We start from the raw sequence: 22,635 nt of genomic DNA on the forward strand, positions 1-22,635 counted from the left end.
TTCAGCACTCCAGAGAACGCGTGTTCACTGCTCCAGAGTCCAATGGCGGCGAGCTTTATACCCCTCCTGCAGACATTTGGCATTGCTCATGGCGATCTTGTGTGTGGCTGCTCAGTCTTGGAAACACAATTCATGAAGCTCCCGACGAACAGTTATTGTGCTGACATTTTTTCCAGAGGCAATTTGGAACTAGGTAGTGAGTGTTGCAACCGAGGACAGAGGATTTTTACGCGCTACGTGAGCTTGTGTGGCTTACCACTTCGTGCCTGAGCCATTGTTGCTCCTAGACGTTTCCATTTCACAATAACAGAACTTACAGTTCACTGGGGCAGCTCTAGCAGGGCAGAAATTTGACGAACTGACTTGTTGGAATGGTGTCATCCTACGATGGTCCGATGTTGAAAGTCACAGTTCTTCAGTAAGGCCATTGTACTGCCAATGTTTGTCTATGGAGATTGCATGGCTGTGTGCTCAATTTTATACACCTGTCAGCAACAGGTGTGGATGAAATAGCTGAATCAATCAATTTGAAGGGGTGTTAACATACATGACATATACAAAAGTATCTCCCTCAAATATCTCTGCACATTGATCTGGTACTGCTGCTCCCTGTACATAGCTTCATTCTTGTTTATTTGATTTGTTTTTGTCTTATGTTACTATTTTATTTGTATTATTTTATTATTTTTAAACTCTGTATTGTTGGAAAGGAATTGTAAGAAAGCATTTCACGGTTTTACTCTAATTTACTCTTAAGCCAACATCCGCCGAGTTGACAGTGAATGTGGTGCCCACGAACATTGTGAATATTGCCTTTAATAGGCACATTGTTGACAGAGCAACACGCTTCTCTATAACCGCGGCCTTTGTGTATGGATGACCGACTCTTACCAGTATATCCATGGGAAAAGAGTTAGTCATGCTACTTTGGGATGGCTGAGTGGAGACATCTAACATGTGACATCAAAGACCCACTCTCCTCTCACCCTGTGCATCACAGCGAACAGTCTTTCTCCTAGTTATATGTTTTATACACACATTTTCTGTTAGCTTTGAAGATTGGTTTTTCCCTCTTAGTATGACAGGGTCATGGGAGCAAACAATGGTAATGCCCAAACCTTACCCGAGAAACCCCTAAAAGTACTGTAGACACACAAACAAACACAATGACAGCAGATATGAAGTAAACAATCATTTAAACCATTTTATTTGATCATGTCTATTTCGGCTCGTATCTATCACATTCATTAAGATATTTTCTCTTTCACATTAAAATCACAATCACCATTGTCTTGATGATATTGCACTTTTGTAGTCTCCTTCACTCCCATCCTGGATCACTTCTCCTTTGTGCCCCATGTCCCTCGCCCTCAGTCTCTCCACCACATCACAGTTTGCATGACTGGATGGTCATGGCGTCCTCTGGCCAGCAGTAAGAGTCCACAGCAAACTCGTCATAGTCAGGGCTGTAGATCAGGGAGCGCACAAAAGCCTCCTTATCCTCAGGCTCCGGGTACAGCGTCGCCAACTTGTGCTCATAGGCAAACTCCACGATCTGTAAGTCACGCAAACAAACACACACACACACACACACACACACACACACACACACACACACACACACACACACACACACACACACACACACACACACACACACACACACACACACACACACACACACACACACACACACACACACACACACACACGATAGTTCATAGGTGTACACTGTATAGACTGAGTAGTATACAAAACATGAAGAAAACCTGCTCTTTCCATGACATAGACTGACCAGGTGAATCCTGGGCAAGGCTATGATCCCCGAACTTGTTAACTCCACTTCAAATCAGTGTAGATGAAGGGGATGAGACAGGTTAAAGAAGGATGTTGTATGTGTGCCATTCAGAGGGTGAATGGGCAAGACAACTCGATATTAGGAAGGTGTTCCTAATGTTTGGTATACTCAGTGTAAGTGTGAAGACCGATTGAGGGTGGGGGGGGGGGGGGGGGGGGGGGGGGCGATGTGTGTGTGTGTGTGTGTGTGTGCTCTCACCTTCACGGCCAGCTTGAGAGAGACATCTCTGATGGTGTTCAGGGGAGGGTACAGTCTTCCCTCTGACAGATCCTTCTCTGTCACCAGGTCAGCAATGGTCTGTCAGAGAGCAACTGAATGGATGAATTATGCACACACAGTCACAAGCAGATATTTGGCATACCTTAACAGACACACATTTTAGTAAAGAGTATTGAGACGTTGGAATGCATTTTAAATTTGATTAGATTTCTATATGACATACCGGTAGGGTGGATGGCAATGGGTGGCAATCAGTGTAGATAATGTAACTAAGACTTGACATTCATCCCACCCTCCCCCCCTGCTGTTGCGCAACCATCCTCCATCCTCAGTCTACCTGAGGCTGAGTGTAGGCTGATTGTGGCTCTCATATGCCTGAGGCCCATGATGACAGTATCAAATAAAATATGAAATTGTCATGGAGTAATGCACCTCCACTTATGCATCACCGTGAAGCTTTAATCGTCTCCCATGTCTGCAGAGCCAGGCAGCACAGAGCAAAGCGAGCTGATTGGCTTTCGCACAAGAACAGCCTATGAGAGGTTATCAGTTTGGGCATTTTTTCCCTGATGGTTTATTGACTGGGCTCACAGGGATATTATTATATTTGCCATGCCACTGAGCTGGGGACAGACATGAGGACATTCTTAAGTGATTTCCTTAATGATCTGTAAGCAGACTGAGTTTCACTGTAGTGTTTTTTTGCAGACTTTAGTGTAGTATTCAATGTAGTGTTTTTGTAGACTTCAGTGAATACTGAAGTATTTACAGTAGTATACTGTAGTATTTACAGTTAACTATAGTATAAATACTGTTGTAAAATAACTAGTATATACTATAGTAATTAATGTAGTGTTTTTGTGGACATTACTGTAGTATTTCCTATAGTATTTTATTATATTTGACATAGAAGTGGAGTCTTTCTCCTTCAGGAAACCTACTGGAGAAATGTAGTTTTCTCCAGTAGGTTGTACATAACCTGTAAGGAAATAGGACTGGGGTCTGAAAAGATAGTTCTGTATGTAGGTTTCTCACTCCTGGGTGGCACAAGGTATATGCACATGGGCAAGGTATATGCACATCGGATATTGTAGCATTTACTGTAGTTAAAAAGTGTTTTTGCAGACATTTCTGTAGCATTTACTACAGTGTTTTTTTTTGTGCGGATAATACTGTAGTGTTTACTGTAGTATTCTACAGTATACTACAATTTACTATAGAATGATATAGTAAGTATTGTAGTATTCTATAGTAAACTGTAGTAGTTTTCATGTAGGGTCTCCAGGAAGGAGTGAAGATGAAGAGGGAAGAAAAAAGAGGGTGAGACATGGGGGAAGATTTATAGCGAGATTGGGTTGAAAAAAATAGAGAAAGCAATATGGAAAGTGAAAGAGAGATATTGAGTTGGAGAAATACATGAATAGAGAAGGAGAAGAAGAAATATACAAAAGGAGAGTGATAGAGAGGGAGTTGAATTAGGAAGTGATAGAGAGAATGGAAGAGAGTGTGTTGAAAAAGAGAGGCCAGATATAGGAAGGAAGATACAGAGAGAGAGAGAGTCAGTTGAAGAAGTGAGAGTTGGAGGGTGTGTGTGTGTGTGTGTGTGTGTGTGTGTGTGTGTGTGTGTGTGTGTGTGTGTGTGTGTGTATTAAGATGATATTATAACGAGTGCTCTGTCACAAAGCTATTTGAAAGTAAATTAACTGATAATTGGATGGATGCATGTGTGTGTGTGTGTGTGTGTGTGGTTTACCTCTGCGGTGGTGAGGAAGATCTCATCTGTGATGTGTCGGATTGCACAGGCGGTGACGCCCAGGCCGACTCCAGGGAACACGTACGCATTGTTACCCTGGCCAGGGAAGAACGTCCGCCCATCAGGGAGGGTCACGGGGTCAAATGGACTGCCACTGGCAAAGATGCCCCGCCCCTGGACCAAACAAGTGTCGAGGGTGTCAACACAGGAAAATATATTACTGTGCATATACTGTACATACACACGGACTCAACCTCTCTCCTCTCTAAATTAACTTTCCCCCAGGGTCATTGTAGTAATACAATAGTACAATATGTGCTCTTAATCAATTTACGGAGTGGCTGCAGGGCCGAATTCTCTGGACCCCTCTTCCTGATCTCTAAACAACTGAACCTTCTGTAGCATGTGCGGGATTAGAAGCGACAGTACTCTGGCGAAAACGCAGGACGTTCGGCTGCCCAGAGGTGGAATACTGGCAAATTTAAATTGGCAAATTTTAATTCTGCTGTCAATCATATTGTGTGGTGTTGACCAATGAAAAGTGAAATAACAGTTTTGAGGTTAAAATGCAGACTGTTTTAGACTGTGTCCTGCTTATGTTTATGCTACGGCAATATCTTAAGTTACAACAGACAGAGAGGGTTGTAGCCTCCATCCTAAAACCTACAAAATATATATATTTCTGGAACGTTAGTTTAAATCGCCACAGGGTTTTTATTTCAGCTGTTCTGAAATATGCGGCAGAAGAAACCCAAGTAACACTTGAGCAGAACGTGATTCCTTTGTTTAGCTCTGGGGAAGAGTCGTCCAGGTGGGCGGGACAGGAAGTCAGTGGTTTGAGTCGTTCGCGCAGTCTCAGCCATCAATTTAACTAGTAAACACAATGCATTCACTTCTACTAACTTCAGTATACATACTGTTCAAGCACAGTGCTGTTTGAGTGTTGAAGTACACAGACACTTCAGACCCACTCCGGTACCTCTGTGATGGTGTAGCATTGCTCGGCAGTGCACTCTGCCTTGCTGGTGGGGTTGCTAAGGGCGAAGATGATCGGCCTCTCGTTAAACGAGGCCATGTCCCTGATGATTTCCTCCGTGAAAGCTCCAGAGATGGCTGCCACACCTAGAGAGCAGGATCGTATTCATTAGGCACCAAAAGGAAGAAAACAGACTGAAATAGGGAGGGACTACCTGAACTTAAATCCAATACGAAATGCGCACTTTCGTTTTCCATTGCAAAATGTTTTGCTACGGTGTATCCTAATGAATAAGACCCACGAGAGAACACATTAACCATGCAGACCACTTCAAACTCTAACCCAGGGGTGGTAAAACCTCTATCCACCTGGAGAGATATTGGGTAATTGGAATTTCAATTAATCTCAGTGATTTACTGGATTGTATTGAATTGTAACCTCTATACTGTTTTCTATACTATTCTACGGTCTCTGATTCACTTAATAATGTTTACATATCATTACTCATCTCATATGTATATACTGCTTTCTATACTATTCTAGTGTATCGCATTCACTTAATAATGTTTACATATCTTGCATTACTCATCTCATATGTATATACTGTTTTTTATACTATTCTACTGTATCTTAGTCCGTTCCACTCTGACATCACTCGTCCATATGTATATAGTCTTAATTCATTCCTACTTAGATTTGTGTGTATTGGTATATGTTGTGTAATTTGTTAGATTATTACTTGTTAGACATTACTGCACTGTCGGAGCTAGAAGCACAAGCATTTCGCTACACCCACAATAACATCTGCTAATCACGTGTATGTGACCAATAAAATTAGATTTGATTTATAAATAAAGATTCAATTAAAATCCAACTGACCCCCTCCCTGCCTCCTCAGTGAACTGATTGGTGTATTACCTATGATGGCTGTGGGTTTTAGCTCATGCACCACATCTACCAGGTTCCTCATCTGCTCGTGTTCGTGGGCAAACCTCTCCTTCTCATGGGTCAGGTGGTCTCTTCCCTGAGGGTGGAAGAGAGATAGTTGGAAGACAGATTATGATGGAGCTCGTTTCTACACATGCCAACAAGTGAATGTTCTCTTTGATCATCTCTGATAAATAAATAAATACATAGAGGAATTCAAACACAGACACAAAGACTATCTGCAAGAGCCAAGGATTCTGGACTTCTCCACCCTCACCCACTTAAGGCGAAATAAGCTTGATGGGGTTTCAGTGGAGTCAAGCGCTATGTGTTCTGGTCACTAGAGGGCAGTGTTGACTCAATGCTGGTCTACAGAGTTGGTGACAACCGTACATCCAGCTTGCCAAAGGCTCCATGGAGTTAGTGACTTTACCAGAACCCTATAAAGTGAATATCAACAGGCACCACCACTCTGCCTGCATGTCTGTCTTTCTTCCTGCATGAAAGCCTCATCATTTAGTTGATCAAATAAGGATTACTTCTATAAACAATTCCCTCTTCATCTTTTATTGCGTCAACCCTGTGGTCAGAATGACCTTTTCAAGACAGACAGTTCTGGAAAAGGTCATACAATGACAGAAGCATGGACACAATACCAGCTTCTGGTGTAATTGTGTGCGCACTGTGCAGAGTTATTCTTATCATTGATCAAACAGAATTGACTCCACAAACACGCCTCAGATGACAATCTCTGGGTAGTTCTTCAGTCGCCAACCACATGTGGACCATGACAGGGCTAAGACTGTGGAAGTTCTCTGTTGAAATACATGCAATACAGTAGCCTGTGTCAATACAACAACGGACTCAAAGGACTGGTAGACAACCAGGCTCAAACTCACCCACACCCTGGCAGCATCTGGTGAAACCCTTAATTAAATGCATAACATCTACAGTTGTTCATCCCATGACAGACTCTACCTGTCTTGTTGAACTATGAGAGCTATGACTCTCATTCAGACTCATGTCTATCTTTCAGTTCATGTATAATAAACAAGGGTTGGGATCAATTCAGTCAATTTACGAAGTAAACTGAGATTCGGTCAGTCATGTCATACATCATGAATATATGCATGCCTATAGGTCAGGACAGTGGGGATTCCAGACAGAGGTCTGTCTACTCTACAGGGGATGAGTGACCCTGGACGAGTGGCCAGAGCGGAGGTACTTGTATCACCTTGACGATGAGACCCTTGGAGTCAACCATCCAGATCTTCCTCAGAGCCTTGTCTTTGGAGAGTCCCTCCTTCTCCATCGCCATCGTGATGAGGTCAGCTATCCCCATCGCAGCCTGGGGACAAGAGGGAGAGAAAAGGGAGGGAGAGCGGGAGAGAGAAAGCAGATGTGATAGGAATGCCTCTGTGCCCCACCATTCACTTCCCTGACCAAACATGAAATAAGTCCCTAGCTTTCACCCCTAAACCCGCAAACAATTTACCCAGTTATCATTCGGACATATTAAAATCTTGACTCCAGTTATATTAATGCACACCTTTAAATTGTGTGATTTAATTCATTGTAGGTCTGTGAAATGCTTGAAAAGGCTTGTTTTTCTGTTCTCAGCACAATAACCCTTTACTGTAAATACACTCAAGTTCTACACATTACCATCTGCTTCTCTTTCAATACAAAGTGGTCATCCACCAACATGGAAAACATATGAAACAAGGCATTTTAAGGAAGATGGGGGTACTATGGTTCACAGTTAGGCCAAGAGCCACAGAGGCTGAAAATACATTCTAAATGTCTCCCCATTACAAATGATGTTGTGCTAATCACAGTTTTATTTCCATGTTCTCCTGTTTATTAGAGACATGGTCTGTTGAGCACAGCCTAGTGGTCTACTAGACCTAAATAAAAAGCTCAGTGATTGGGAATGAGAATTTGAAGCATTGGTCTGTGGTTATTTCTGATTATGTCATTAGGGGCAATCAGTCTGCCGCATTTCTGAGCAGAAAAAACAGGAGTGAATTTGCACATTGACAAGAGCTCTGCACCCACCTCCCCTGCACCCTGGAATACAATGGTATGGTCTGACATCTTGCTCTTGGTGACACGAAGGGCAGCGAGTAGGCCGGCCACCGCCACTGCAGCGGTACCTGAGGGGGGTTTGGGGGGACAGAGTGACATCTATGATTTAGACCTGCAAGTATGAGCTTTCCTCAAGTAAGTTACTACTGCAGTGAGAGAGAGTGTCAATTTGCCCTTTATGTTGCCTGCAGTAATAGCAAGCAGATTTACCGAGACACAGAATTAGAGAGAAAATATGGTTTAGATTAGCCTGCAGAAATCACAACGGCTACCAGGGCTAATTTCTGGGGAAAGTAGTTTTATTTGACAGACAAACTAATGGCTCCTCAAACATGGTGTGACTGATACTGTGGTCTCATTAAGGATACAAAAAGTGTGGCTGTGTCCCAAATGGCATTTGGGACACATAGTGCACACAGGGCCCATAAGGCTCTGGTCAAAAGTAGTACACTATAGAAGGAATAGCGGTGCCATTTGGGACACAGCCCTAGTCTGGAGTCTCTGGACTTACTGTTACATTACTGTTGTTTTCCACAGGACTCTATCAAACCCAACCCACTGGAGAGAGAGGGATCAGGGGCTCGGTGTGTGTGTTTGACATTTGAATTAGTGCTCTATGAACAAGCTCTCTGATTTAAACTGAGTGATTGGATGAATGGGTGGTTGGGTGTGTGTGAGGGAGGGAGGGAAGGAGGGAAGGAAGAAGAGAAAGTGGAAATAGAGAGGGAGAGATAAAGGGAAGGAGGATGATTGATCGAGAGGGAGTTTGAGTGCATGTGAAGTGTGGAGTGGTGTGTGTGTGCGCGCGTGTGTGTGTGTGTGTGGTGCATGTGTGTGGGTCTTGTGAGAGCACGTTATCGAGTCTCTGTGCAATTGATATTGGCATTTTGCAATCGAAGGATACTTGTACCTTGGATGTCATCGTTGAACGTGCAGTACTGGTCGCGGTACTTGCTCAGCAGACGGAAGGCATTGCTATTGGCAAAGTCCTCAAACTGGATGAGACAATCCATTCCATACCTGTGGATAAGACAGCCAAGTCAGATAAGACCACATTCACATTCCTACTCTTTTTCTAGTCATTCGCCACAGGGCCAAGAGAGTTCAAACAAAGGAGAGAGTCGAAAATCAGAGTAATCACGTCCAGGACTGTGATAATGTTGTGCATCGACAGTAGAGGAATGTTACACACACACACACACACACACACACACACACACACACACACACACACACACACACACACACACACACACACACACACACACACACACACACACACACACACACACACACACACACACACACACACACACACACACACACACACACTTCTGTGTAGCAAATAGTGCATTGCCTCTGCCTGTACCAAGTCCCTCTTCTACACCATAGGAATAAGAACCATCACAGTTCTGTCCTGGAGAGGGCACTCATTCACTGTTGAGGAGCTCGAGTTACATTTGAAACATGTGGAGTGGGATGCTGTACAAGCTTGGTGTGTTTATGCACACAATTCATTATGAGTGTAAATAAGCATGTTTCCATGTGCAGGCTATACCATCCAGCGATCCACTTTGTCTGTGACTTAGGCCACAAAAACACAGTAAGAAACATGGTGCTCGGGACTGATTCTATGACAGGCTATTTGCCTCTGCTTTAGTGACCAATCCTCAAACAGCTGTCCTCCAGGTTACTAGACAGGTTAAATGGCTGTCAAGAAGGGAGATCTGCTAGCTACCACAAAGGAACGGAAACACTATTAAAACCCAGTGTAATGGCAAGAATAGCAGGACCACCTAGTAAATCACTGAACTGCTTTACAAGCTAATCCCCAGTCCACCTGACACCCTGTTCACCAACATATATGACCTCATCATCCATTAATACAAAACCCTACAAAAACACGATACACAGAAAATAAGAAATGTATTATGAGCTGCTAAAATAGCCTTAGCAGAAAGTGACTCCTGGTTCACATGCGCTCTTCCACAGTGCTGTAAATCTGTGACAACAGAGTAACAGAAGCTCTCTCTATTCGCCAAGCCCAGTGTCACAAAGATACAATAGGGGTAGAGGAAGGGAGAGGGTGGGACATGCACTTCTAATGAAAACTCCAGGGCTCGCATTTCGACCGCATGGCGCGGGAGGAAAATGGGGACAGTTCGAGCAAACAGAGAGCGACAGCAGCCCAGAGTATGGACCTGTCAATCTTGAGGGCAAGGAGAGGGAGAGATGATGTGAGTTTCACCCCCTTGTTCTTTATGGATCTTTCTAGCTACAATATAACTTGGTTCTCTCCCCTCTCTCTCTCTTTCTGTCCCACTCCATTATTTCTCTCTCTACCTCTCTATTTCGCTCCCTCTCTCCATCTTTCTAGTGAGCCCCTCATACCCGGCATATGGAAAAGATTCACCCCGGCATTTCTGCAGCTTATTGTACAAATCACGAAAGCCGTTTCCCAGTTGGCCTTCTGCTGCTAAAATGCTTAAGCCTCCAGGGCAGGAGGAGGAAGAAGTGAGAGGGGGATGAGAATTGGAGAGGAAGGATAAGAGGATGAGAGCTGGGCTTCAGTGATAATAAAACTTGAGCTCCAGATCAGAGGTGGGTTCCGTCCCGGTGTCTGTCTGACCCTGTATTTCATCAGACTCAGCCATCTGTGATGCAGCGCATTCTGTGAGTGACGATTGACGCAGGGAGTCGACTGAACGAGTGCTCAAAACGAGCACAGCAGGACCGCGGAGAGAAAATGTGTTTTCTATCAGGCACAGAGGAAAGCAACGTACCAAAGCAGTGTAGCTATGGCTACGGGGAGGATGCGAGAAGCAGCCAAAAAAGGCACCATAAACTTTTCATTGTCTCAGGGCTGCGGGAGAGGCGCACAGCCAGAGAGGCGAGGATGCTGTCACCGCTACAGCACCACTACCGCCCCCTACCGTGCTTTATTGTGCATCGCTACGAGGTCACCCCAGTTCATCGAGAAAAACAGGCGCCCTCGCAGCTATTCAAAGAGGTGGTTTTGGAGGCAGAGTGTTGTGGCTCTGTAGCTCGGAGACAGACGACAGTCATGTAGCTCTCGTGTTGCGTGTGACAAAATCATATAGTAGGGAGTGGATAGCTTCGAGTTGAAGCACAGACTGATTTATCCTACTGATAGATAGTACATGATCTACGCAGCTCTGTATAGGAGTTCTAATGAGGAGGACTGAATGTCCACAAGCAATCAATCAAAACCAAAATGAGAATATTTGCGATGGAGGGAGAGACTGAAATCAGTCTTGGCTAGGGTCAAACCCCTGGTCATCAGGCCATACCAACAGAGAGAGGGAGAGGGGGAGATGGAGTGAAGGCTAGATGGGTGTACCTCCGACCAGAACGAAAACCCCTGGTATGTATTGACCCCCATTGTATTAACTATTTCCATTCTTCCCTAAAGCCTGTTGTCTTTCTCTGACGCCTGATGTCTGAATGGGCCCCTCACTCCCACAATGCACCTCCCCGCCTACCGTAAAACCCAAGACAAAGAGGCAGGATCTGTTTTAGGTGAGAAGCCTCTAGAAACTACTAATACGCCACACCCAGAGATGAGTAACATGCCTTGTAGAAATTCCTAAGTGAGGTTGAAGTGGAGAGAACACAGTCTCTCAGTGAGGAGGGAACAGAGAGAGAGCAAAAGAGAGAAACAGAGAGAGACGACAAGACCTAAAGGTGTTGAGAGGAGCTCCTCTGCCCAGTGCTAAAATCAGCCCATAACGCGATGATAGCCATGAGATATTGGGGAAGATTATGGAAAAAAGGAACAATCCAAATCAAATCAAATTGTATTGGTCACATACACATGGTTAGCAGTTATTGGGAGTGTATCGAAATGCTTGTGCTTCTAGTTCCGACAGTGCAGCAATATCTAACAACTCCACAACAACTACCTAATACACACAAATCTAAGTAAAGGAATGGAATACGAATATACAGTGTACACTACCGGTCAAAACTTTTAGAACACTTACTCATTCAATGGTTTTTCTTTATTTTCTACTTGAAGAATCACAAATATAAAATGTATTTGGATTTGTTTAACACTTTTTTGGTTTACTACATGATTCCATATGTGTTATTTCATAGTTTTGATGTCTTCACTATTATTCTACAATGTAGAAAATAGTACAAATTAAGAAAAACCCTTGAATAGGTAGGTGTGTCCAAACTTTTGACTGGTAGTGTACATATAAATATATGGATGAGCAATGACAGAGCGGCATCGGCAAGATGCAATAGATGGTATAAAATACAGTATCCATGTATCCAAATCCATGTACTCCGACTGTGATTTGGCATGGGGAATACGTTCTCTCTACCGTTCCCTCCAGCTCCACTCCTCAGCTCCTCAAATCAAAATCAAATCAAATGTATTTATAAAGCCCTTCTTACATCAGCTGATATCTCAAAGTGATGTACAGAAACCCAGCCTAAAACCCCAAACAGCAATCAATGCACGTGTAGAAGCATGGAGGCTATGAAAAACTCCCTATAAAGGCCAAAACCTAGCTTCTCTGCCAACTAGACTGTCCACTCAGACTCCTAGGAGACAGAGTTGCTGCAGAGAAAACTGGAAAACACTACATCACTGTGGATGAGAGGAACATAGTGGAACAATTCTTCCTCCTTGCACCTGCTTATGGAAGTGTTCACAAGACAGTTCATCTAGCCTGGTCCCAGATCTGTAGGTGATGAATAGCCAACTCATATGGTCGTACAACAACCATAAGAGTTGGCTTCAAAGCACAAACAGATCTAGGACCAGGATAACCTGGGTTGCTTACGCATTGGTTAAACTGTACCACATCAGTTGAAGAAACACACCCAGTAACGTAATGCAGATAAACAAATACACTCACGCACATGCTACACATGCTACACATGATGCACATGCTACACATGATGCACATGCTACACATGATGCACATGCTACTTCACAATATCATATTGGAACTTTAAAAATAACTAACCAAAATATATTTTTAGAGGGGGATGGTACTTGATGCTGCTGTGGACCATCACAAGTATATCTTTGTTGATGACGTGGTCTTCAACTTGGCCCTCATCAGCCAATGGGCGACCGTCCAGGTGCTTGGACAACGTGGGGGAAACATCTCCATGTGCGCAGCCCATCTCTGAAGACAGTGTTGTAGGATATAGGTCATTTCTTGGATCCAACAACGCTGCACACTTCATTGTGTTTCTCAATGAAATTGAGCTTGCCGGTCAAGGTGAAGGGATCATCTATGGCATTGTGAAAGACAATGTCAGGGTCCATGCAGAGGTGGTTCTTGCATTGGTTTTGGGCTCATCCCAGATTCGTGACCCTATTCCTGCCCCCATACTCTCTTTTCCTCAAACCTATTGAGGAATTATTTTCACCATGGAGGTGGAAGGTGTACGATCGCCATCCCCATGATTGTGCCAACCACCTTCTGGCCATGGATGACGCATGAAACAACATCAATGCAGACCAATGTCAAGCTTGGATTCGCCATGCCAAAAGGTTTTTCCCACGGTCCATGAACAATGAGGATATTCACTGATGTGGATGAGAATTTATGGCCAAATGCTCAAGACAAGCTTGATGCAAATGAATGCCTGCTAAATGTTACATTATATTTTCATTCATATCATTTGTTCCATTACATTTTATTACAGACAGTACACTTACATTTTTTTTTTTAACCTTTATTTAACTAGGCAAGTCAGTTAAGAACAAACTCATATTTTCAATGACAACCTAGGAACAGTGGGTCAACTGCCTGTTCAGGGGCAGAATGACAGATTTGTACCGTGTCAGCTCGGGGGTTTGAACTTGCAACTTTCCGGTTACTAGTCCAACGCTCTAACCAATAGGTTACCCAGGGCGGCATGTTGCAAATGTATCAGATTTGTTTTGTTGTTGTTGCATGAATGATTGCAGAGGTTGTCTTCTTTGATCACACATTGGATAGATATTATGGAAATTATAGATTTTCGGTCAATTTTGTTGGGTAATGTAAATGTATTGCCGAATGTGAAAAAGGTATAATCTACTGTAATTTACAGTACTGTAGCAAATGACTTTCAGCACTTCTAAGGGCGATTTGAAACGTTGCTATTGTTTGCCATTGGATTAAATGTTAGTTAAAACAACTACATTGAAAATATATCATTATGTTGTGTTTTGGTGATTAAACCAATGTTCTCATTACATTTCATAATAAACTTATATTTTGAATTAATGGTTGTGTGGTGAGAGATGTTTACAGTCCAAATGAATGCAGAATGGCAGGTTTTGAATGAAAAACTGGCTGCATTACAAGTGTGACCAGTTTGGAGTTGTGTACTAAGAGTTGTGAAAATGTACCACATACTTGTGAAAATAGTACCACATACTTGTGAAAATAGTACCACATACTTGTGAAAATAGTACCAAAGCCATTAAAAAAAACTGCAATAGGTGATATTCTAGAAGGTTGAGGTTTGTTTAAGATGCTCTATGCAGAAATCACTCTGCCATTTCCTAGTTGCAAATAATTCAGTTTGTGACAAAACAAACAAGTTTAGTGTAGAAAATCAGTGTACCATCTAAACCGCTGTGAAATATATTTTCCATAACCCAAAATATTGTATTTTCAGCTCTTTGAAGATGGTGTACAAAAACTAAAGGAAAAGAGCAAAAACAAAACTTAACAATGGGACACATAGAAATAACACACAAGAATAGATTTACTACCTCTTCTTAGACTTGTTTTCAATGAGAATGACCGATCTAACAATACTATGTGAATTTGGTCAGGTCACAAAAAGTGACATCTCTCAGCTTTAAGCGTTAGTGAAAGGACATTAAAGAGGCTAGGTGAGAGATATCTTTGGATGTTTCCATTAATATGCTTCATGTAGCTGGATATTTGATTACGTCTACTACTCTTTTTTTCCATCTTCCTATTCATTATATGGGTTAGAATCAAATGCAACTGTTAGAATTTTGTGATTTTTCCTTTGTCTTGTGTTTAGGCCTATGCTGTATGCCTATGTATGTTTTGTCACATTGTTATAGAATTTGCACTCCTTTGGTAGCAACACAGAAGTTTGCGTACAATCAAAACCTCTCCGCCTCTCCCTTAGAGAACATTCGAGAATGGAAAAAGAGGACATTTGCTATGGAGGAGGACGACTGGTGTTTCAGCGAGGAGATGGACCTGCTAGAGCAGCAGGAGCGAAACTTGAAAAGTTGAAGAGGGAGGAAGACATGTACCTAGAGAGGATAATGGTACAATGCACGGGGAAGCGGCCTGAAAAGAGAGCAAGAAGAGACACAGAAAACAACAATAAGACTAGTTAATCAGGAGAGAAAGAGAATGGATGAAAAGAGAGAGAGAGAGCAGAGGAGTACAAAGGGAGTGAAGGAGAAGTTATAGAGGAGGAGGAGAGAACAAGTGTGGAAGAGGTGATAAATGACAGAGAGAATAAACATATGTCAAATGGAAGGAAAGAGAAAGAGGAGAAAAATATAGCCGAGGAAGACATGGAAAGCGAGTGACGACAGGAGTGTGGAAATAAACCAAAAAGATTAAGTAAAAAAAAAAAGATGCCCTCCTGTGTGATTGGGAGACCGACCATGAGAATGGTGAATGGACTGATATTGATGATAAGTGAGAGTTTTTAAACAAATAAGATGAGGTAAGAGAAAGAGGGTGATGTGAGGAAAAGAACGTGGATTTCTAGACAGATGACGGTTGCACCAGGGGAGACAAAATCCACGAGACGACAGAAAGAGTGGGACGAGGAAAAGAAAGGAGACATAGTTTTTGGGAGAAAGAAGAGTGTAATGAAGAATGGACAAACAGTGGGGATAGTGAGACCAAGAAGAGAGCGATGGAAAGAAATGACCATAAAGCAGTGGTTCTCAGAACTCTCCATGGGGACCCTCAGCAGTTCCATGGATTTGAACTATCCCACAGATAGCAAACCTGATTCAACTTGTCAATGGATCATCCATTAGTCAATGAGGTGTGCTCATTCAGGGCTACAATAATATTGTTAAATGTCTGGGGTTCCCCGAGGAGTGGTTTGAGAAGAGAAACGATCAGGACCATCCAGTAATGAGTAAAAGTTTAAAAAAGAGGCTCTCGATGACCATATCACATTTTATTTGTCACATGCGCCGAATACAACAGGCGTCGTAGACCTTACAGTGAAATGCTTACTTACAAGCCCTTAACCAACAATGCTTTAAGAATTTTAAAAAAGTGTTAAGTAAAAAATAAATTTAAAAAAAGTAACAAGTCATCAAACAGCAGCAGTAAAATAACAAGCGAGGCTATATACAGGGGGTACCGGTACCGGTACAATGTGCGTGGGCACCGGTTAGTCGAGGTAATATGTACATGTAGGTAGAGTAAAAGTGACTATGCATAGATTATAAACACAGAGTAGCAGCAACGTAAAAGAGGGGTCTGGGTTGCCATTTGATTAGCTGCTCAGGAGTCTTATGGCTCTGGGGTAGAACCTGTTAGGAAGCCTTTTTGACCTCGAGTTGGCGCTCCGGTACCGCTTGCAGAGAGAACAGTCTATGTCTAGGGTGGCTGGAGTCTGACAATTTTTAGGGCCTTCCTCTGACACCGCCTGATATAGAGGTCCTGAATGGCAGGAAGCTTGGCCCCAGTGATGTACTTGGCTGTACCCACTACCCTCTGTTGTGCCTTAAGGTCAAAGGCCGAGCAGTTGTCATACCAGGCAGTGATGCAACCAGTCAGGATGCTCTCGATGGTGCAGCTGTAGAACCTTTTTAGGATCTGAGGACCCATGCCAAATCTTTTCAGTCTCCTGAGGGGGAATAGGTTTTGTCATGCCCTCTTCATGACTGTCTTAGTGTGTTTGGACCACGATTGTTTGTTGGTGATGTGGACATCAAGGAACTTGAAGCTCTCAGCCTGTTCCACTACAGCCCCGTCAATGAGCATAGGGCGTGCTCGGTCCTCCTTTTCCTGTAGTCATCTCCTTTGTCTTGATCACATTGAGGGAGAGGTTGTTGTCCTGGCACCACACGACCAGGTCTCTGACCTCCTCCCTAAAGGCCGTCTCATCGTTGTCGGTGATCAGGCTTACCACTGTTGTGTCATCTGCAAACTTGATGATGGTGTTGGAGTCGTGCCTGGCCATGCAATCATGAGTGAACAGGGAGTACAGGAGGGGACTGAGCACACACCCCTGAGGGTCCCCCGTGTTGAGGATCAGCGTGGTGGATGTGTTGTTCCCTACCCTTACCATCTGCGGGCGGCCCATCAGGAAGTCCAGGATCCAGTTGCAGAGGGAGGTGTTTAGTCCCAGGGTCCTTAGCTTAGTGATGAGCTTTGAGGGCACTATGGTGTTGAACGCTGAAATGTAGTCAAGGAATAACATTCTCAAATAGGTGTTCCTTTTGTCCAGGTGGGAAAGGGCAGTGTGGAGTGCAATAGCAATTGATTCATCTGTGGATCTGTTGGGGCGGTATGAACATTGGAGTGGGTCTAGGGTTTCTGGGATAGTGGTGTTGATGTGAGCCATGACCAGCCTTTCAAAGCACTTCATGGCTACAGACGTGAGTGCTACGGGTCGGTAGTCATTTAGGCAGGTTACCTTAGTGTTCTTGGACACATCTTTTGTCTTGCTTATTCACCCTGTGAATGGCACACATCCACACCGTATCTTAATTGTCTCAAGGTTTAAAAATCCTTCTTTAACCTGTCTCTTCGACTTCATCTACACTGATTTGAAGTGGATTTAACAAGTGACATCAATAAGGGATCATAGCTTTCACCTGGTCAGTCTATGCCATGGAAAGAGCAGTTCTTAATATTATGTACACTCAGTGTATATTTGCTGATGCTATCTGAACTGACAGAGGCTGCACTCCTCATTGCTCTTTTGGAATCAACGACACGTGGTTCACATTATAGGGGACTGAGGCTTACTGAGTTTTTTCCCCTCTGGTTGCACATTTAACATGCTGATTTAAGTTTCCCTGCATTAAAGTCCCCGTCCACTAGGAGCGCCGCCTCTGGATGAGTGTATTACTGTTTGCTTATGGCTGTATACAGCTCATTAAGTGCGGCCTTAATCTATTTTACTATCAATTGATTGTAAGTTGGCTAATAGAACCGATGGTAAAGGAAGATTACCCTCTCAGCAACAGATCCTTACAAGGCACCCGGACCGTCATCCACGATACCACCATATTTCCCTCTTGGAAATGATGGGGATGAGGGCCTTGTCGGGTGTCTAGGGTAAATCCTTCCCGTCCGACTCATTGAAGAAGAAGAATTCCTCCAGTACGGGGTGAGTAATCTCTGCCCTGATATCAAAAGGCTATTTTCGGTCATTAGACACAGTGGCAGAAATATTATGTACAGATAATGCAAAAAAACATACACAATAGCACAATTGGTTATGGATCGTAAAACGGCAGCCATCTCCATCAGCGCCAAATTCCCTCCTTGATGGTTGCACTGCTGGCTTTGCTCATTGAGATTTGCAGTACCTGCACTTTTTTGTTTTTGTTTGGATACTTGCAATTGTGTAGTGTTAAGCTCTAAGTGTTAAGTAACAATTCTGATGTCGATGTCTCATTATCATCTGCTCAGATTTCTCCTTCTTCTCTGTAGGGAAACAGACAGTGGCCAAGGCCTCTCCAGCCCAGTAGGTCTATAGGACATCACACCACAAAGGTAAGAACAAGGTATGACATGACTGGACACCTCTGCCATAGACCTACAGGTAACTGCAAAAATAAAGGAAACACTTGAGTAAATGAGGGATACAAAGTATATTGAAAGCAGGTGCTTCCACACAAGTGTGGCTTCTGAGTTAATTAAGCACTTAACATCCCATCATATTTAGGATAATGTATTAAAATGTCCAGTTGTACATGATTTTGGCTACTATGTCTAGAAGAAGAGATCTCATTGACTTTGAAAGAAGGGTGTCAAAGGAGCATAGGGGTTTAAAGTGTGTGTGTGTCTCTCAGTCACCAGATCTCAACCCAATTGAACACTTATTGGAGATTCTATAGTGCCGCCTGAGACAGCGTTTTCCACCACCATTAACAAAACACTAAATTAAGGAATTTCTCATGGAAGAATGGTGTCTCATCCAGGGCTCTAACTCAGCAACAAAAAAATATAATTGGTAGCACTGGTGCTCACAACTTTAAAAAACGAGGAGCACGACATAAAATCTAGGAGCACCATAAAAAAGCTTGGTTTTAAAATCGATTGAGATATAACCTATAGGAATTCTAGCTATTTCTGAAGCACATGTGTCCTAGAAACTAATATGTAACCAAGTAAATACATTTGTTTATTATAAATAGCTAAAATGTTGATAAAAATACCTGTCATTCATTCATTGTTATGATCATCTCCTGAAGAAGCTATCCCCGTTCCTTTCTTTCTGTGCACCCAAATGTTTGGATATACTGGTAAAGTTACCCGGTTGTTAGCTAACTAGCTATATAGGTATCAAACGGGACTGAACAAGGTGTAAAACAAATGGTTAGCGGCCTGTGAATAGTTTTAGAATGGTCCGCGACATGGTTTATTAATGTCAAATGCGAGTCCCCAAAGAAAAAAAAAATGCATTGGTAAGGGTAAGATCAAACTGTTTGGACTAGAAACAAGCAGTTTTATTGTAGTAATGGTGCAAGCATGCCGCTAACAAATCTGCGCTTGAGAAACAACGGTACAGCGGAGCCTTATTATTACAACAATTATTCTTTTAAAAAATACGAATATATACATGTTTACTTAGGGTTATTGTCCTGTTGGAAGGTGAACCTTCAGTCTGAGGTGAGCACCCTGGAGCAGGTTTTCAGCAAGGATTTTGCTGTACTTTGCTCCATTCATCTTTCCCTCGATCCTGAATAGTCTCCCAGTCCCTGCCGCTAAAAAACATCTCCACAGCATGATGCTGCCACCACCATGCTTCACTGTAGGGATGGTGACAGGTTTCCTACAGACGTGATACTAGGCATTCAGGACAAATAGTTCAATCTTGGTTTCATCAACCCAAAGAATTTTGCTTCTCATGGTCTGAGAGTCCATTAGGTGCCTTTGGCAAACTCCAAGCGGGCTGTCATGTATCTTTTACCGAGGACTGGCTTCCGTCTGGCCACTCTACCATAAAGGCCTGATTGGTGGAGTGCTACAGAGATGGTTGTCCTTCTGGAAGGTTCTCCCATCTCCACAGAGGAACTCTTAAGCTCTGTCAGAGTGACCAGGGTTATTGGTCACCTCCCTGACCAAGGCCCTTCTCCCCTGATAGCTTAGTTTGGCTGGGCGGCCAGCTCTAGAAAGAGTCTTGGTGGTTCCAAACTTATTCCATTTAAGAATGATGGAGGTCACTGTGTTTTTGGGGGGATCTTCAATGCTGGAGAATTGTTTTGGTACCCTTCCCCAGATTTGTGCCTCGACACAATCCTGTCTCTGAGCTCTATGGACAATTCCTTAGACCTCATGGCTTGGATTTTGCCCTGACATGCACGGTCACCTGTGGGACCTTATATACACAGGTGTGTGCCTTTCTAAATCATGTCCAATCAAATGAATTTATCACAGGTGGACTCCAATAAAGTTGTAGAAACATCTCAAGGATGATCAATGGAAACAGGATGCACCAGAGCTCAATTTAGAATCTCATGGTAAAGGGTTCGAATACTTATGTAAATAAGGTATCGGTTTTTATTTGTAATACATTTACAAACATTTCTAAAAACATGTTTTCGCTTTCTCATTATGGGGTATTGTGTGTAGATAAATTAGGAAATGTTTTTATTTAATAATAAGGCTGTAACGTAACAAAATGTGGAAAAAGTGAAGGAATCTAAATACTTTCCAAATTCACTGTACATACAGTACCAGTCAAACGTCTGGAAACACCTACTCATTCAAGGTTCTCCTTATTTTTACTATTTTCTACATTGTAGAATAATAGTGAGTACATCAACATCATGTAGTAACCAAAAAAGTGTTGAACAAATCAAAATATATTTTAGATTCTTCAAGGTAGCAACGCTTTGCCTTGATGACAGCTTTGCACACTCTTGGCATTCTCTCAACCAGCTTCATGAGGTAGTCACCTGGAATGCATTTCAATTAACAGGTGTGCCTTGTTAACAAGGTTAACAAGGTTTATTTGTGGAATTTCTTTCCTTCTTAATGCATTTGAGCCAATCAGTTGTTTTGTGACAAGGTAGTGGTGGTATACAGAAGATATCCCTATTTGGTAAAAGACCAAGTCCATATTATGGCAAGAACAGCTCAAATAAGCAAAGAGAAACGACAGTCCATCATTACTTTAAGACATGAAGGTCAGTCAATGCGGAAAATTTGAATTACTTTGAAAGCGTCTTCAAGTGCATTCGCAAAAAATATCAAGAGCTATGATTAAACTCGCTCTCATGAGGACCACCACAGGAAAGGAAGACCCAGAGTTACCTCTGCTGCAGAGAATACATTCATTAGAGTTACCAGCCTCAGAAATTGCAGCCCAAATAAATGCTTCAGAGTTCAAGTAACAGGGATATCTCAACATCAACTGTTCAGAGGAATCAGGCGTTCATGGTCGAATTGCTGCAAAGAAACCACTACTATGTGGGAACTCCTTCAAGAATGCAGGAAAAGCATTCCAGGTGAAGCTGGTTGAGAGAATGCCAAGAGTGTGCAAAGATGTCATCAAGGTAAAGGGTGGCTACTTTAAATAATCTCAAATATAAAATATATTTAGATTTTTTAAACACTTTTTTGGTTACTACATGATTCCATATGTGTTATTTCATAGTTTTGATGTCTTCAAAATTATTCTACAATGTAGAAAATAGTAAAAATTAAAAACAACCCTTGAATGAGTAGGTGTGTCCAAACTGTTGACTGGTACTGTATATATTGTATATGGTTGACCTCTCTGTTGACCTCTATGATTATGTTCTTACATTTATTTTGTTTAATCTTTTCTATAGTTATTTCTTAATTCCTCTTATAAATCAAAATGCATTTCTTGCAGTCAAAGGTTTGTGTGTGCGTGCTGTTTGTGTGTCAGACCAAAACTAATGCTGTTTTGAGATAAACATAGATGGTGTATGGTATGGTGTGTGCTACAGGCAATTGTGTTGAGTAATATAATTTTTTGTCGACAGCAAGTGTTGCTTCATGATGTTTATTTCACACACACTTTTCACTGATATCGGCTACTCGTTGGCGGATGGACTAGGGGTGGAGTGAACAGTTGAGGCCTCAATCAATGTGATACTTTCCTAGCACTGCTAAAGCCATCTGGGGGACGTCACCAGCACAACACAACACTCTTTTTGACACTTTCATTCTTCTGGGATTTACGGCTCACGTGGATAATACACATTCTTACTGGAGGAAATAAGTGTTTTCCTCGTTTTCCCGTGTTGGCAAGTTAAGACTATCACCTTTTGATGGGGCGCTGAGGTTTCTCACTAACTGCCAAACTTTCCCTACAGTGAGTGTAAAGCCATTTGACACACTAAAATGTTTGATACTGGTCTGAAAAAAATCCAAGATGGTTATGAGAGATGACAGGAGATTTCCCATGTGGCGGATCGCTCAGACGCGGCGGTGTTACGTCTGGACTGGCGCGTGGGATAAAAGAGGACAAATTAAAGACCCCAGCTCCTTGAGGCAACTTAATCCTCTCTCATCCCAGGCCGGAAGAAACCTAAACTTGTACCTGGAATCTTTCCGGAAGTGTCTTCTACTTCCAGGTTTGAGGGGGCGACAGAAGAGGAGGCAT

General features: G+C 42.7%; 1 protein-coding gene across 2 annotated transcripts in view; it reads right to left on the bottom strand.

The window, feature by feature from the left end:
* Positions 1–1,179: 1,179 nt before the first annotated feature.
* The window catches only part of LOC109902215 (NADP-dependent malic enzyme-like), a 126,296-nt gene continuing 104,840 nt past the window's right edge, over positions 1,180–22,635 (bottom strand). The window contains exons 7-14 of one of the 2 annotated variants that reach the window (XR_004202448.1): positions 8,732–8,841; positions 7,792–7,889; positions 6,968–7,081; positions 5,725–5,830; positions 4,810–4,952; positions 3,831–4,004; positions 2,057–2,169; positions 1,180–1,555 (exon numbers count right to left, since the gene is read on the bottom strand). Coding sequence is in view for 1 of the 2 variants with exons in the window: in XM_020498378.2 (XP_020353967.1) it covers positions 1,388–1,555; positions 2,057–2,155; positions 3,831–4,004; positions 4,810–4,952; positions 5,725–5,830; positions 6,968–7,081; positions 7,792–7,889; positions 8,732–8,841 (1,012 nt within the window). In the remaining variant the exon portion in view is untranslated. The remainder of the gene's footprint in view (positions 1,556–2,056; positions 2,170–3,830; positions 4,005–4,809; positions 4,953–5,724; positions 5,831–6,967; positions 7,082–7,791; positions 7,890–8,731; positions 8,842–22,635) is intronic. The other variant, XM_020498378.2, reaches the window with a different exon arrangement.

The sequence above is a fragment of the Oncorhynchus kisutch genome, linkage group LG13 (assembly GCF_002021735.2).
Source record: "Oncorhynchus kisutch isolate 150728-3 linkage group LG13, Okis_V2, whole genome shotgun sequence".
In the NCBI taxonomy this organism is placed as follows: Eukaryota; Metazoa; Chordata; class Actinopteri; order Salmoniformes; family Salmonidae; genus Oncorhynchus; species Oncorhynchus kisutch.